This window comes from Nerophis lumbriciformis, linkage group LG05 (genome assembly GCF_033978685.3).
Source record: "Nerophis lumbriciformis linkage group LG05, RoL_Nlum_v2.1, whole genome shotgun sequence".
Classification (NCBI taxonomy): Eukaryota; Metazoa; Chordata; class Actinopteri; order Syngnathiformes; family Syngnathidae; genus Nerophis; species Nerophis lumbriciformis.
Window position 1 is genome coordinate 39,194,246 of NC_084552.2, and position 15,582 is coordinate 39,209,827.

Here is a 15,582-nt window from a genome sequence, read left to right on the forward strand (position 1 = left end):
ATGATCGGACATTACTTTAGTATACGGGAGTATCATAACTTTGGAGGTGGTGACACCCCTGACCAGCACTAGATCTATCGTATTACCGTTGGGATGCGTAGGTTCATTTATTATTTGTGTAAGACCACAGCTATCAATTATAGTTTGGAGCGCCACGCACTGAGGGTCCGATGGGGTATTCATATGGATATTAAAGTCCCCCATTATGATTATATTGTCTGCGTGCGTCACTAGATCAGCAACGAACTCTGAGAATTCATTGATAAAGTCCGAGTAGGGCCCTGGGGGGCGGTAGATAACAGCCATATCGAGAGGCAGCGGTGCGACCGACCTCATAGTAAGCACCTCAAACGATTTGTATTTATTATTTAGGTTAGGGGTAAGGTTAAAGTTTTCATTGTATATTAGTTCGACTCCCCCACCCCTTTTAAGGGAACGGGCAATATGCGCATTCGTATAGTTAGGAGGAGATGCCTCATTTAGCGCAAAAAAACGTCTGGTTTGAGCCAGGTTTCGCTAAGACCAATGACGTTAAGATTGTTGTCTCTAATGACCTCATTAACTAATAACGTTTTGGGAGACAATGATCTTATGTTTAAAAAGCCCATATTATAAGTATTGGGCTGTTTTGACGAGTTTTTGTTTAAATTATCCGTAGTAGCAATATTAATAATGTTGCGTTTATTATACGTAGTGCACTTTAAATAGTTTCGACCATATCTAGGAATTGATACGACGGGAATTTTCAGATTGTTTGCTTGATGCTGCGATCGACTGAACGCATCATGATTTGCCACCTCAGTAGAATGCATATCTACCCCGGACACATTCACAACAGAAAACACATTATGTGAGTTGTGTGTTATTCTAAGAAAATTGCTATGCGTACAGGAATTATCCAGCCTGGTGCTGGCTAGTTCTAGCTTAACTGACTCCTCACCCGGACTAGCAGGCTCTGTAATTGCCTGTGACCGGGCTTGCTCTAGTGTAGTTAGTCAAATGTGACTTAAACAGTAGTCTATGTTTTTAGACAGGATGATGGCGCCTTCCTGGTTAGGGTGAAGGCCGTCTCTCATCAGCAAGTCTGGTTTGCCCCAGAAAGAGGGCCAATTATCAATAAACGTTAGTCCCTGTTGTCTACAGAAGCTAGCCAGCCACTTGTCAAGCGAGACTAATCTGCTATATCTCTCATCATTGCCTCTCGCAGGCAGGGGGCCAGAGACAATTACTCGATGCCTGGACATCTTTCTAGCGAGATCACAAGTCCTGGCTATGTTTCTCTTTGTAATCTCTGACTGTCTCATTCTAGTGTCATTGGAGCCAACGTGTACAACTATATTCGCATAACTAGTGGTGCGATTAGCCTGTCGTACGTGTTTACTAGGCCTGTTGCGAGTTAGCTCCCTACGATTAGCCTCAATGTCAGGTGCTCTGGCCCCAGGGATGCACTTAATTGTGGCTGGTTTGCTAAGCTTTATGTTTCGGGTGATGGAGTCCCCTATGACTAAGGTGTGGTGCCCGGTAGACTGGGGTGTAGGACTAGCTAAAGAGCTAAATCTATTATGCGTCTCAACCGGTACACCGTAGCTTGTAGGCTGCTTAGGACTACTACAGGCTGGGCTAGTTAGCTCGCTACAGCTAACGCTAGCAGATGTGTCCGCAACATCTAAAGTTACGAGATTACTCTGCTCTAACTGGCGGACACGGCCCTCTAGCAGAGCCAGCCTCTCCGTGAGTAAGGTGCAAGACGCGCAGGAAGCCATACTCACGGTGTTTTCTGTCACCGAGTGAAGTTCCTGCTGTCTTCCGAGAAGTCCTGGTCACGGTGTGCAGGAGTAGATTCCTTCTGACCGGCGACCGGCGCCGCCTTTCTCCGCGCTAGCTTCGTTAGCTTAGCAGCTAGCTGCTAGCTAGCGTACAGCGTCTGCGCATCCAACTCAAAGTCCTCCTGGAAAGAGTCTCTGTTGTCCCGGTTCTCCACAGGCCAATGGAAAGTCCACAAAAAGGGTAAAGAATGAGGATTCTTCCATGAAGTGGCTCCGTAGCAAAAAACGCTGGGTCTGATTTTCTACTGCTTATTCCCTTTGGGGTCGCGGGGGGTGCTGGAGCCTATCTCAGCTACAATCGGGCGGAAGGCGGTGTACACCCTGGACAAGTCGCCACCTCATCGCAGGGCCAACACAGATAGACAGACAACATTCACACTCACATTCACACACTAGGGCCAATTTAGTGTTGCCAATCAACTTATCCCCAGGTGCATGTCTTTGGAAGTGGGAGGAAGCCGGAGTACCCGGAGGGAACCCACGCAGTCACGGGGAGAACATGCAAACTCCACACAGAAAGATCCCGAGCCCGGGATTGAACCCAAGACTACTCAGGACCTTCATATTGTGAGGCAGACGCACTAACCCCTCATCCACCGTGCTGCCCCACTTGCGTCTAATGAGGCCAAAAAGAACAAATATGAATAGTAGCCCAGCTGTTTCCAACATTTTGACACTGCAGCAAGTGAGACGGTCTAATCAGCTCTGCAGGTGTACCTAATGTTGTGGCGGGTAAGAACAATTTCACAGTTTATTAGGCCGGCTTTGAAATTTTTAATGCATTTAATTCGAGGGATGCTCTCATTTCCTTTGTTTTTACGGCTGCCATAATTAGAAGACAAATCTGCAGATGCACTAATTTCCACGAGGAAATAGAAAAAGGGGAAAACAGAAATATCTTGTCTGAGCACGGCACGTGGTTAATGGCTTTAGACGTACAGTAAGGATGTATGCGTATTTTTGGAGCTTGCGGCTAAAACTGTAAGAACGTCACCTCATTTTCGCCTCCATTACACCGAAAGAGCGGGGCTGCGTGAAATGAGGGAGCTGCCATTCATTTGCGCTAAAGACTGATATGTGAAGACATGCCTCATAAATATCTGGTCTCATTTGTGAAATTATGAATTATCAAACGTGCTATATTTAGCTCCATCTAGGGCTTATCACAAGGTATGCAATGACTAATGAGCTGCAGAACAATAACTGTGGCTACTGTGTTTACTTGGTGTGTGAGCAATTAACATTGAGGAGGTTCATTACAGTTTGGCGGGATTAGACGATATATTGATCGGCTATTTTCCATTTCTGAAGATTAATCGGATCACAAATATTTTAGTTTTCTATTTGCTTAGTTAACCATACCATACCATACCAACTTTATTTATAAAGCCCTTTAAAAACAAGCAGAGTTGAAAAACAAAGGGCTGTACACCACAAAGAAACAGAGGCAAAGGACAGACTAAAAAATAACATTTAAAACAGAAATAAAAATACACATTGAAAAAGCAAATATAAATTACCCTAAGAACAATTTGTTAGATAAAAAACAGTTTAAAAGTTAAAAACAGTTAAAAAAGTTCAAAGCTAAAAACAGTTTAAAGTCTCATGCTGGGTTAAAAGCCAGTGAATAAAAATAGGTTTTAAGAAGGGTCTTAAAAATAGCCAAAGAAAGGGCCTGTCTCACATGGAGAGGGAGATCGTTCCAGAGTTTGGGACCCGCAACAGAGAAGGCTCTGTCCCCTCTGAGCTTGCGCTTTGTTTTGGGTACCTCCAGGATCAGCTGATCATCTGACCTGAGGGACTGGGTGGGGGCATAGAAGCGGAGCAGCTCAGAGAGGTACGGTGGGGCAAGACCACGTAAGGATTTAAAAACGAGTAAGATAATATTAAAATGGACTCTAAAAGACACAGGCAGCCAGTGAAGGGAGGCTAAAACAGGAGTAACGTTAAGGTAAATATTACTCTAATAAATGATTCTTCAAATATAGAAATCACAAAATTACACTTCAACTGAAACGTCATTGGTGCTATACAACAGCTCTCATTGTCATATGTTATACAGTGCATCCGCAAAACTTCCAGCCTTATTCCAAAACGGAATAAATTCATTTTTGTCCTCAAAATTCTACAGACAATACGTAATATATATATACGTATATAAATATATATATATATATATATATATATATATATATATATTTATATCTAATATATATATATATATATATATGTATATATATATATATATATATATATATATATATATATATATATATATATATATATATATATATATATATATATATATACATCAATCAATCAATCAATCAATCAATCAATCTTTATTTATATAGCCCTAAATCACAAGTGTCTCAAAGGGCTGCACAAGCCACAACGACATCCTCGGTACAAAGCCCACATACGGGCAAGGAAAAACTCACCCCAGTGGGACGTCGATGTATATATACACACACACACACACATACATACATACATACATACAGTACATACATACACCTTTGGCAGCAATTACAGCCTCAAGTATTTTCGGATTCGTTGCTACAAACTTGGCACACCTACCTTTGGACAGTTTCCCCCATTCCTCGTTGCAGCACCTCTCAAAGTCCATCAGGTTGGATGGTAAGCATTGGTTTTCATCCAGGATGTCATTATGGGATATTATGTGTGGAATTTTGAGGACAAAAATGAATTTATTCCATTTTGGAATAAGGCTTTAACACAGCGGTGTCCAAACTTTTTCCACAAATCAAAATCAATTTTTGGCAGGCAATTTTTGCTGTGAAATGGTTTGCTCGCCACTTTCACACAAATCAACCGACTGCGACGATACCACTGGCTTATACGGCATTAATATTTTATTTCTTTGTTTTATGCAATTCTTTTAATTTTGACAGTACCACGTAAGAAGTACTACAAGTAGCGTGCAAGTGCGTTTCTGTATAATATCTCCAGCCGTGTCCATGTGGTGACATAAATTATGGTATTTTGAGAGGTGAAGTAGGCCTAGGTGAGAAACGTATGGCCCGCCACTGGTATGTACAGCGTACACTATTTGTTAGATATAATTCATCCTATCCCCACCATTTCAAGCCGTGAACAGACAGACTGAGATCTCTTTTTAAACCTTTATAAACCGCTATTCCATCAATCCTCTTGGCCAATGTCCACTCCCTACAAAACAAAATAGACAATGTATGCCTTCTGAGAGTCGCCCAATAGATTGTGAGAGAAAATTGTGTTTACACATTCTTGGAATTAACTACGACATCGCACTCTGCCATTGCGCTACAACAGCTAACATGTTACCATGGGAACAGACATGGTATGGCAGGAGGCGAGACCCGCAGTGGTGGTGTCTGTGTTAAATCAATGTATATTTATCAATGCTTATGCATCTGATGTCTTTTTTGCATGTTATAAATACATTTTTGACACGGTGCGAATGGTCATTTCAATGCGTTATATGTTTTGAACGCATGGGGAATTGACAATACAGTGTTGCGATTAGGTCGTATTGGAGCGATGGCTGTGTCCTTAAGGTGTAGGCTTTTTATTAATTTCACAAGGCCAAAATACAAAAACCTAGATGCTAGCATATAAAATCTCAAGGTACGATATTATCACGGTATTAAGGCCACGGTACAATATTACTGTGGTATATGTAAAAAAAAAGACTTAAAAATGTAATAGTGTGTAAATAATGTAATTACATTACATTCAATAATGAATGTAATGTAATTGAACACAAACATAATGCTTAAATGTTGTAATTATAATACAGACAAAAGTGACAATGCAAACATCCAGTGTAAAACAATAAAGTTCACTTTAGTGTCTTTCAACTTTTACTTTCTGAGAAGCAGTGTCCTCCACAGTAGACATATTAATATCAGTCTGTAAAATGCTGTTTTATCCGATAAATTAACTAACAATGTAACTTTTAATAATGTAAATACCTCACAAACTGGCTTCAAATATATATTTTTTGATGACGGTTAATGAGGTGGCGACTTCTCCAGGATTCTGCCTTCCGCCCGAGTGCAGCTGGGCAGTTGTCTGTTTGGTACAGCTGGCTAGGGACGTTTTTCCGGTTTATTATGGGTAAGCATGACATTCATGTCGAAATAGCTTGGCTTCAAATTCCACATTTTGCAGCTCCGATTCACTTTCACCACACTCTTTCAGCTTCCGTCTGCTACAACGCCTCACTCTTCTTTCGTGCTGGCTTCTAGAAGCAGTAGTTCATCCTCCATATATCCAGATTAAAAAAGATAAGGTTGTGAATCCTCATATGTCCAAAAATAGTGGTCTTTGTTGTTTGTTACCAAGTCTGCCATGATTAGAACACACCAGCGTTTTGTACCCGGACGGAGGAACACAAGTTGTCGGAACTGCGCTGCTACAATAACATATACCCCCATCCAATAACATATACCCTCATTATTTACTTTTTAAATTCGATCTCAATTCTGTACACTGCTGCTGGAATTTTTATTTTCCTGAAGGAATTAATAAAGTACTATCTATCTATCTATGGAAACGGAAAGAAATGCGCTGAGGAACGAAATTCCGGTAATGCTTAAAATTACCAAAATACGGTAAATATTGAACATATTACATATTGTTATGAACGTGTCTGTTACTACATTATATATAGACTTGCAGTGTGTATATAAAACGTTGATTGAAGATTTTGAAATTGTTTTATAGGGCTTTGAAGGCTACAACAGTGGCTCCCATTAGCTGCATCTTACAAGCGTTTTTTTTAAAAATCATTTTTAAAATCCATAAAAACACAAAAAAGACATGTGTGTTCTTGTCTCATAATGATTGTGAACAATAGGCAACATTTAAAAAAAGTGCAGTTTCCCTGTAAAATGTAGCATGAAGCCAAAACAGAAACAGTTGCACAAGGCGAACAGCAAGAAAGTTTGAAGCATGGCAAAAAAAGGAAAACGTCTAGCGAACAGAAATCGGACTAACAGGGTGAGATCGACATATAAAGGGGAGTACTTAATGGCGGCGGCAGGTGGAGACACTAATCAACAAACAGAAACAAGTGCGTGAGCCCAGGTGCATTTAGCAACAACAACGTAAACAAAGGAAGACTAGGAGTACTGGAAACATAAATATACACTAAATTAAGAAGAAGAAGAACAAAACCAACACAGAACACGACAAGAAGGTCAATTCACACCCTTCTAGATTCTCTTTTTTTAAAGCAACGAGTTAGGAGACATGAACATGACTGCAAGTATTGCTCAGGAAAAACCATGCACCTGCCCAATGCCACAGATAGATTGCAGTCCTGTAGGTAACATTGGGAGGGACTAATTAGAGTGGGTGTAATTTGCAATTAAAAATGAGAAGAAGTGGATAAATATTATGATTGTCATTTCTGGAAAGTAAGCACATTAGTAACAGACTTGGGGCAACACAACACTGTCAAAATGTGCGCCTTCAAGAACTAAGAACATAGTATACTTATTGAAGTGTAAGTACGGGTGTGTGTGGGTATAAAAACTGACAAAAAAGGTGAGCTAATTTAGGTTGCCACTTTGTTTTTGAGCTAACCAAGAGTGTACAGTGACAGAATGGGATTAAATCCTAAAGTTATGTAAGGGTAGGAGGATTAAAAGAAAAGAAACGATGATTCAATTATGCGCTCAGTGCAGCCGTAGTGAAAGCATTTCTTATCTATCCATGACCAAAGTCTCGCTGTAACCAAGTTTCTACCGCTAGAAGATAGAAGTTTTGGGGCCTAATTGGTGCCGGTAGCTAAATTGCATCCATTTGCATTGATCTCCTTTGAAGAAGGATGCAGATGAGCTTAACGAGGGTGCTAATTATGCTTACACGACTTGGGGAGCCTGCTGGAACTGCAACTGTGCGTTTGTGTGTGTTAGTGTGTATATTTGTGTGTGCGTACACAATAATATTTTAAAACATGGGCAACTTCATTGGAACATTTTATTATAAATGCACAAACATCCTGACATTAACCAAGGGATGACTTTGCCCGTGTATATTCTTTTGCGTGAGGGGTGAGTGTGGAGGTAAAAACTGCAGTGTGTGTGTGTCTGTGTGCGTGTGTGTGTACTCGAGGCTATTTTGGTTCAGTGCAGTGTGTGTATGCACACAGTAGACCTTTGCGTGCAAACATCAAAAAGACAGTTTATAATAGGCACAAGTAAAACGAGTACCTTCATTTTCATGATCATTGTGTGTGTGTCGAGTTTGACACATGCTTTAGTGGAAAAAAGTATCAATAAATATTAATATCTTCATTCCAAATGGATCATTTCAGGTTTTACCCACACATACACACTACTGAGAGACCAACGTAGCAAAAGAAAAAAACAATTTTGCAGACAGCAAAAGAAGAAGAAAATCTTTTTTGTTGACATGAGTGCGGTGACAAATATTGTGTGCATACCTGAGGCTGTTTTGGGCCAATGTGTGTGTGTGTGTGTGTGTGCGTGTGTGTGTGTGTGTGTATGTGTGTGTGTGTGTGTGTGTGTGCGTGTGTGTTATTCTGCCAACCCAGTATTCATGCCAATGACTACTGTCGCCTCCCCTAGCACACAATGGCCCACACACTCCGACAAAATGTCACTCGACAGGCTTGTCTTTGCTGCTTCTCCCAGCATCCTCTCCTAATTTATCGTTGGCTGAGAGCGACGGAAAGACACGAGTGGCTGATATGAAAAGCTGTGACATATGAGTGTGCCATATGTCCATTTTTTGGCTGCTTAAAACGTCTGCTAGTCATCATAGCCAACAAGCATAAAGATGATTGCCTTCTCAAAATGAGTCAGAACACATAAAAGTTAATGGCGAATGTCATTATTGACATCACCTTATGCACTCCTGTCTATTTTTAGTTATTGTGCAACGTCACACACGCTTCTGACAAGCTGTCATGCAAGTTTCCCTATCGTGCAATATTTGCTTCTTCAACCTTTGGTTTGCTACGAGCTGGAGGAAAAGCAAAGCTGACAAGCAAACAACCTGCCTCCACGTTATTTGCCTTTGCATTGAAATGTGTTTGCAGAACAAATGCATTGGCTTAAAATAAACATCACTATATGCTGTAGGATATATTGATAAAATAACCCTCAGCTGTTCAATAAGATGAAAGGAAAAGCATATCCTAGATTTTGTTTTCTGGAATAAAGCACATTTTTTTGCCTTTTGAACCATGGCCATCGGAGCAAGTAAGCAGCACCGTCTGAACGCTAAAAACAGAAACAATCCAACAACACACGAACACTGAAGTAAATGCAACGAGAAATGTTGAAAATTAAAAATACTCTAATATGCTGTAAAATCCACAACAAATGTGTAAGAAAAATGCAGAATGTTACACCAGACCTGAAGAATGTGCCTGCGTGAAGGTGGTCCCCCCACCTTGTCCAAATCCCTCCAAACTTGTCACAATCGTTTATGCTACATGTGTGCAATAAAATGTTTTGTTTGAGCCATTCTGGTTATTAAGTTATCCTAAAATGCATTTTCTGACTAGTGATGTCATCCAGCCCCCCTACGTTGTCCAAATCACCCTAAACTTGTTCCATTTGTTAGTGCTACATTCGTGCTGCTAATCAATTTTGTCTAACTATTACAGTTGTTAAGTTATGAACATTCTATTGTTTTATGTTATTATTGTGCAATTAATGTGTTATTAATCATAACTACACCCCAACTATGTCCAAATCTCCCCAAACGTGTCCAATTAGTTTGTGCTGGTTTGTGCTGCAAATATTTTTGTTTGTGCTGTTACGATTTTGAAGTTAATATTTTATGGTTTCATCACAGCATGCACAAGACATTGAAGTGAAGTGAAGTGAAGTGAATTCTATTTATATAGCGCTTTTCTCTAGTGACTCAAAGCGCTTTACATAGTGAAACCCAATATCTAAGTTACATTTAAACCAGTGTGGGTGGCACTGGGAGCAGGTGGGTAAAGTGTCTTGCCCAAGGACACAACAGCAGTGACTAGGATGGCGGAAGCGGGGATCGAACCTGGAACCCTCAAGTTGCTGGCACGGCCACTCTACCAACCGAGCAATACCGCCCCAACAATGTTAAGAACGTATTGTATTAGGTCCTGACGTTGAGCAAGTCAAACATAACGTTGAAACAACATGCTTTTTTAAGACGTTTCTTTAATGTCTGGTTTTGACATTGATTTGACCATTGAAATCTGGTAATTTCCCAACCAACAACGTTGAGCCTACGTTAGACATCCATGTTGTCTCAATCTACAAATACAGCTATTTTGCAACGTTGTTTTGAAGTGAGTATGTATAATCAATGTTGTCTTAATGTCTTGTGCCTGCTGGGATAACCCATCCCCATCCATCCATTTTCTACCGCTTGTCCCTTTCGGGGTCGCTGGAGCCTATCTCAGCTGCATTCGGGCGGTAGGCGGGGTACACCCTGGACAAGTCGCCACCTCATCGCAGGGCCAACACAGATAGACAGACAACATTCACACTCACATTCACACACTAGGGCCAATTTAGTGTTGCCAATCAGCCTATTCCCAGGTGCATGTCTTTGGGGGTGGGAGAAAGCCGGAGTACCCGGAGGGAACCCACGCAGTCACAGGGAGAACATGCAAACTCCACACAGAAAGATCCAGAGTGCAGGATCGAACCCAGGACCTTCGTATTGTGAGGCAGACGCACTAACCCCTCTACCACCGTGCTGCCGCTGGGATAACCATCTCCATAAAACGTCTCCATAAACTTTAATGACTTAAAAACTATAATAGTTAGACCAAAATATGTTGCAACACAAACAAATAGGAATCGTTTGGGTAGATTTGGAGAATATGGGGCGCTGGTAATAAATCATAATTTGTTAGTAACTTAAAAACTATAATTGTTAGACCAAACTTTTTTGCAGCACAAACAAATGGTGGGAACAAGTTTGGAGAGATTTGGACAAGGGCAACGTCACACAGGTGAAGGATGTGCTTCTTTCAGACATGAGCTGTATGTCCATTGGATCCTGCAGCGTTTATGTGGCTGCAGCATGTTTTACACTAGAGCCTTTTCCCTCTTTATTTGTTGTATGGTGCTTGTGTGTGTGTCAGCGTACTGATCATTTAAAATAACAAAATACTATTTCACAGTGAATGTTTTCACTTTAACTTTTCCAGACCCTCATGAATGTTGCAGCAAAGTCCCCCACATTTTAGAGCCCGTGTCCAGCTCGAAGTTAATAGTGAAAGCCTGTGACTCATACAAGGCTTAATTCTAATTAATTCCACGCTCATCAAAATGTGTTAATTAAATTGCATTGTCTTAATGCTCTTTCAAAGTCACCTCAGGACGAGGAATGATGGGGAAATAGGCTGCTCCATCCAGACACACAAATTGGCACAACAGTGCCCCCTATTGGAAGACTCCTTGCAGAAATGAGTGCAGTTCTTTCAAAGGGAAATTAAACTTTACTTCCTAGAACTCCCTGAAAACACATAACAGCCTCTTGTCAGTTCTTACCAAATTGCAAAAAGATGCAGACTAATTCCCCCTCTATGCTCCTTTCAGAGCTGTGGCAGTTTGTTGCATACTCAAAAAATGGGGCCGGAGCAGATTAATTATTTATACATAAAGATGCATGTTAGTATAATTCAGCATTTCTATTAATAATGTATTTGAAAAGTGAGGCCTGAAAAGCAGAAAGTGCTTTTTATATGATCATTTTATTTGTCTACCTTAATAAATTGAGGTTAGGGTTGCTTTTTAATAAATATCCGATGTCGAAAGTTAGAAGCCATAATTGACAACATTTGTAGGACATATGCAGGACTCAGCTTTGCATATGTAGAACCTGCCCCCGCCTCCATTACGCTAAGGACAACTTAGAGAAAAAAATGTGTAACTCAGTTGGAGAATGTTAAATATATTGATATGTTGAAGCTATTTTAGCCATGGGATAAACACATCAATGGTTTATCTTTCAATTTTTACAAAGATCCTAACAAAAATGCGGACCGGAAGTGAGACTGAATAACTTCCAGCTTGATGTTGCTGCGTTCATACACAGTGTGTAATTAGGTCATTCGAAATATAAATATACGAATCATTATAGTATGTAGTTACAGGAACGGTTTTTTGATATTGAAACACAATTAAATATATTAAAAGCGAAACTCACACATGTTATAAACATTGAACAAGTGTATTCGCTAACAAAAGCTTGGAATTACCGAAGCACATGAAGGCAACACCGTCGCTCGTCTTCCGGTTGTGTAGAGGCAAACATGACCGCCGTTGTTGTCCGCCGGCTAGCTGCTCTCTCCGGGGCTTCGGCGGTGGCACTTGGGGCCTACGGGGCGCACGGTAGGTTCTCCACAGACCAGACTGCGTAGAAGAACATAACAATGTCAATATTGACTTCGGTTACCGGCGCAGCTTCACGTCAGGAAAAACAGAAGCTCTATAGGACTAGGTTTACTTCGTGTGTCAGAAACTAACATAACAATCGGCATGTAAAGTCATCAAAAACCTGACCTTATTTGAGTTATATTCATTATCTGAACAGGCGTGTTTCTTATTGCAGGTTTTAAGAACAGCGACCCAGATGATTACCAGAGAGTGGTGAGATATTTTACCTTTCCCCCTGTGTGCACATTTTTGTGTATTTACAATACACACTTTTAAATACATGCATATTTTTATTCTAGGTAAGAGTTATTTCAAAAAGCATTGATGATATACGTTTAAATCATGTTAAATGTGGTATTTTGCAGTTTAAAAAACGAAATATTGAACAATGCATTTCCCATGAAATGGCTTTGTAAAAAAAACATGCATTAAGTTGAATTCAAGATTGACAAAGTGTAAAAATCGTTTCACATAAAGTGTGACATTTTTTTTGTAATGGGTTAGGGGCCTCCACATACAATTCTGCTTAAGGCCCCAAATTAGCGCCTCTGCGGTTAGTTCAATTCAAAAAAGTGAAACTTATATCCGATAGATTTACTACACACAGAGTGAAATATTTTGTTGACCACTATAGCTTGCAGCTGATAAAAACTCAAATTTAAAAAAGCTAATCTCTGTATTGGAGGGTGTACAGCGCCTTCCGCCCGAATGCAGCTGGGATAGGCTCCAGCACCCCCCGCGACCCCGAAAGGGACAAGCGGTAGAAAATGGATGGATGGATGTTCACCCAGTAATAAGAAACGTGAGCTGGGCTTAGACCGTCGTGAGACAGGCTAGTTTAACCTTGCTGGTGACGTGCTGTTCCAATATTAATTATTGCATCGGGTTAAAACTAACCTGTCTCACCAAGCTCTAGAGCTGCATCTGGCTCTTTAGTGCCGTCCTTGTGGCTCCCTGGAGCTTTTTAAAAAAATTATGAAAATGGAAAAAGATTAGGGAAAATATAAATCTTTTGTTTTAAAATGGTTTCTGTTGGAGGACAAACATGACACAAACCTTCCTAATTATTAGATATCCCACTGTTTATATTAAACATGCTTCACTGTAGGACAGTATTTGGCGAGCACTGTTTTGTCCTAAGTTTGGCGGTCCTTAAACTCACCGTAGTTTTACATTTACAACTTTCTCCGACACTGCTACAGAAGGACGTGTTTTATACCACTCTTTGTCTTATTTTGTCCACCAAACTTTTTGTGCTGTAAGTGAATGCACAAAGGTGAGCTTTGTTGAGTTAAGGACTTGTGTCAAGGGCTAAACAGGCATATTTGGTTAGTGCATGACTGCAAGCTAATCGATGCAAACATGCTGTTTCGGTGAGCTGTATGTACATATTGCATCATTATGCCAGGTTTGCAGTCATTTAATTTCCTTTACTTATGTCCTCTGTGTATTTAATGTATATTTGCATGTCTCATGACACATTATCCGTATGTGATATTGGCTGCATTTTTGATCGTTGTTTGTGTGCCGTTACAGACCGCAGCAAACGTTACCCAGCTTGCATAGATTGTAATAAATCCAGTAGAAGAAGACAGCCTGCCGTTTCCTTTAACTTGGACACACACATCTATACTGTACCTTTGGCCATTCTTAGCCAGTAATTTCCAAGAGTCATCTCACCCTCTGAGAAGCCTCAGTTTTACTAATGTGTTACAATATTGTAAAAATGTGTAGGATAAAAATACAATTTCTGCCAACGAAGATATGCGGCACGCAGTTATTTTGATAGTATACTAATATAGATATTAACATCATGTGTTGTCTTCATTATAAAACTTATATAAGGCTTGTATTTTTTTGGTGCTCCATACAGATTTGTTTTTGTATTTTTGGTCCTATATGGCTCTTTCAAAATTTTGGGTTGCCGACCCCAGGTCTAAGCCCATGTTATGTTTCCTATTAGTGGGTGAACAATCCAACGCTTAGTGAATTCAGTTCCACAATGATAGAAAGTACTCATCATAACATAAGTACTCACCAGCACTCAAATCAGTGAATAAACTGCAATATATTTCTGAGACATTAACTGGGCTCAGTGGGAACTGAACTGTGAAAACAAATTACTTTTGTACAATATTCTTAGTCAGTTATTCTCATACTGGGGTCGTCGGCTCCATCTAGTGGTATGCCGAATAATTCTGTACATTCATCCATTTCCTACCGCTTGTCCCTTTTATATGTACTGTATATGGAGTATCACTGTTGATGGTGTTTGTGCATTGTGTGTAATGTTACAGTGGCCAAACATATTAATTGGACTTCTTAAATAAAACTTCTGCCTTGTTTTAATGAATACTTAGGCCTACTTCGCTACTAGGCCATTATGGTTGTACTTGCTGAAAAAAGTAGAACCACTGTTCTAAGTTATTGTACCTGTAGTTTGAGAGCTGTTGAATGTGTGTTTCTGCAGTTATTTGAGACGGCCAACAAGTATCACTTCTACCATAGCTTGGCCCTGCTGGGTGCTGCGCAGTCGAGTAAACCCGCTGTGGTGAGTGAGCTGTTCCAATAAGCATGATATAAACAAAATAATGAATACAATGAGTTTTGCTTTCATCTGTCTTACTTTGCACTCACAGCATTTTTTTAATGAGACGCTAGCTTGTGTTTGCACAGTGAAAAAGCTAAAACATGCTGTGGATGTTGGGCTTCTGGGTTATGTGCTTTTGGTGGCTGTGTTGTAACTTATGTGTGCTGTCAATCACCAGGGTTAGAAACGTGTCTCCTCTCTTGTCAAAATAAAAAACAGGCCAGCACCCTCCTGATCGCCGGCATGGGGATGTTCTGCGGCTCGCTCTACCACCAGGCCATGACTGGGGACCCGGGCCTTCGCAAGATGGCCCCCGTGGGGGGCATGGCGATGATCGCTGGCTGGCTGGCGCTCATCCTCTGATTGGCTAGGCCTGAGCGTGTTGGCCTGAGATAACAGAACAACAACACTATCTGAGCCGAGCCATCTGACAACGGAGAAACAAGTTTGTTACGATGAATGTACAGATATTCTTTATATCACCTTGTTTTGATGAAAATAAAATATTGAAATTCATAATGCATTTTTTTCATTTAGGCCTGACAACATTCAATCAATGAATCAGCCTTTGATCACAAGTGCCACAAAGGGCTTCACAAATTCACAATATCCCTGATCTAAACCCAAGGAAAAACTATTTAAAAAATCCCAGGTGGGCGAAAAAGAACAATCTCTGAGATGGGATCATGGATGTAGGGACCCCCTCTTCCAGGGTGACTGGCCACAATGGATGTGAAGAGGGTAC

The 15,582-nt window shown here is 40.5% G+C and overlaps 2 protein-coding genes across 4 annotated transcripts in view; one reads left to right on the plus strand and one right to left on the minus strand.

Annotated features, from left to right (window-relative positions):
- nlgn2a (neuroligin 2a) overlaps positions 1 to 15,582 on the minus strand; it is a 440,867-nt gene that overhangs the window by 254,217 nt on the left and 171,068 nt on the right. For 2 of the 3 annotated variants that reach the window (XM_061960378.2, XM_061960372.2), the window contains exons 1-2: positions 15,013 to 15,147; positions 12,070 to 12,223 (exon numbers count right to left, since the gene is read on the minus strand). The gene's annotated coding sequence lies outside the window, so the exon portion shown is untranslated. Of the gene's footprint in view, positions 1 to 12,069; positions 12,224 to 15,012; positions 15,148 to 15,582 lie in introns of those variants that run through there. The other variant, XM_072913207.1, reaches the window with a different exon arrangement.
- tmem256 (transmembrane protein 256) lies at positions 11,935 to 15,356 on the plus strand. Its single transcript, XM_061960383.2, has 4 exons — positions 11,935 to 12,202; positions 12,423 to 12,460; positions 14,718 to 14,798; positions 15,057 to 15,356. Exons 1-4 carry the CDS (start codon positions 12,124 to 12,126, stop codon positions 15,198 to 15,200), a joined length of 342 nt encoding a protein of 113 aa, XP_061816367.1. The 5' UTR covers positions 11,935 to 12,123; the 3' UTR covers positions 15,201 to 15,356.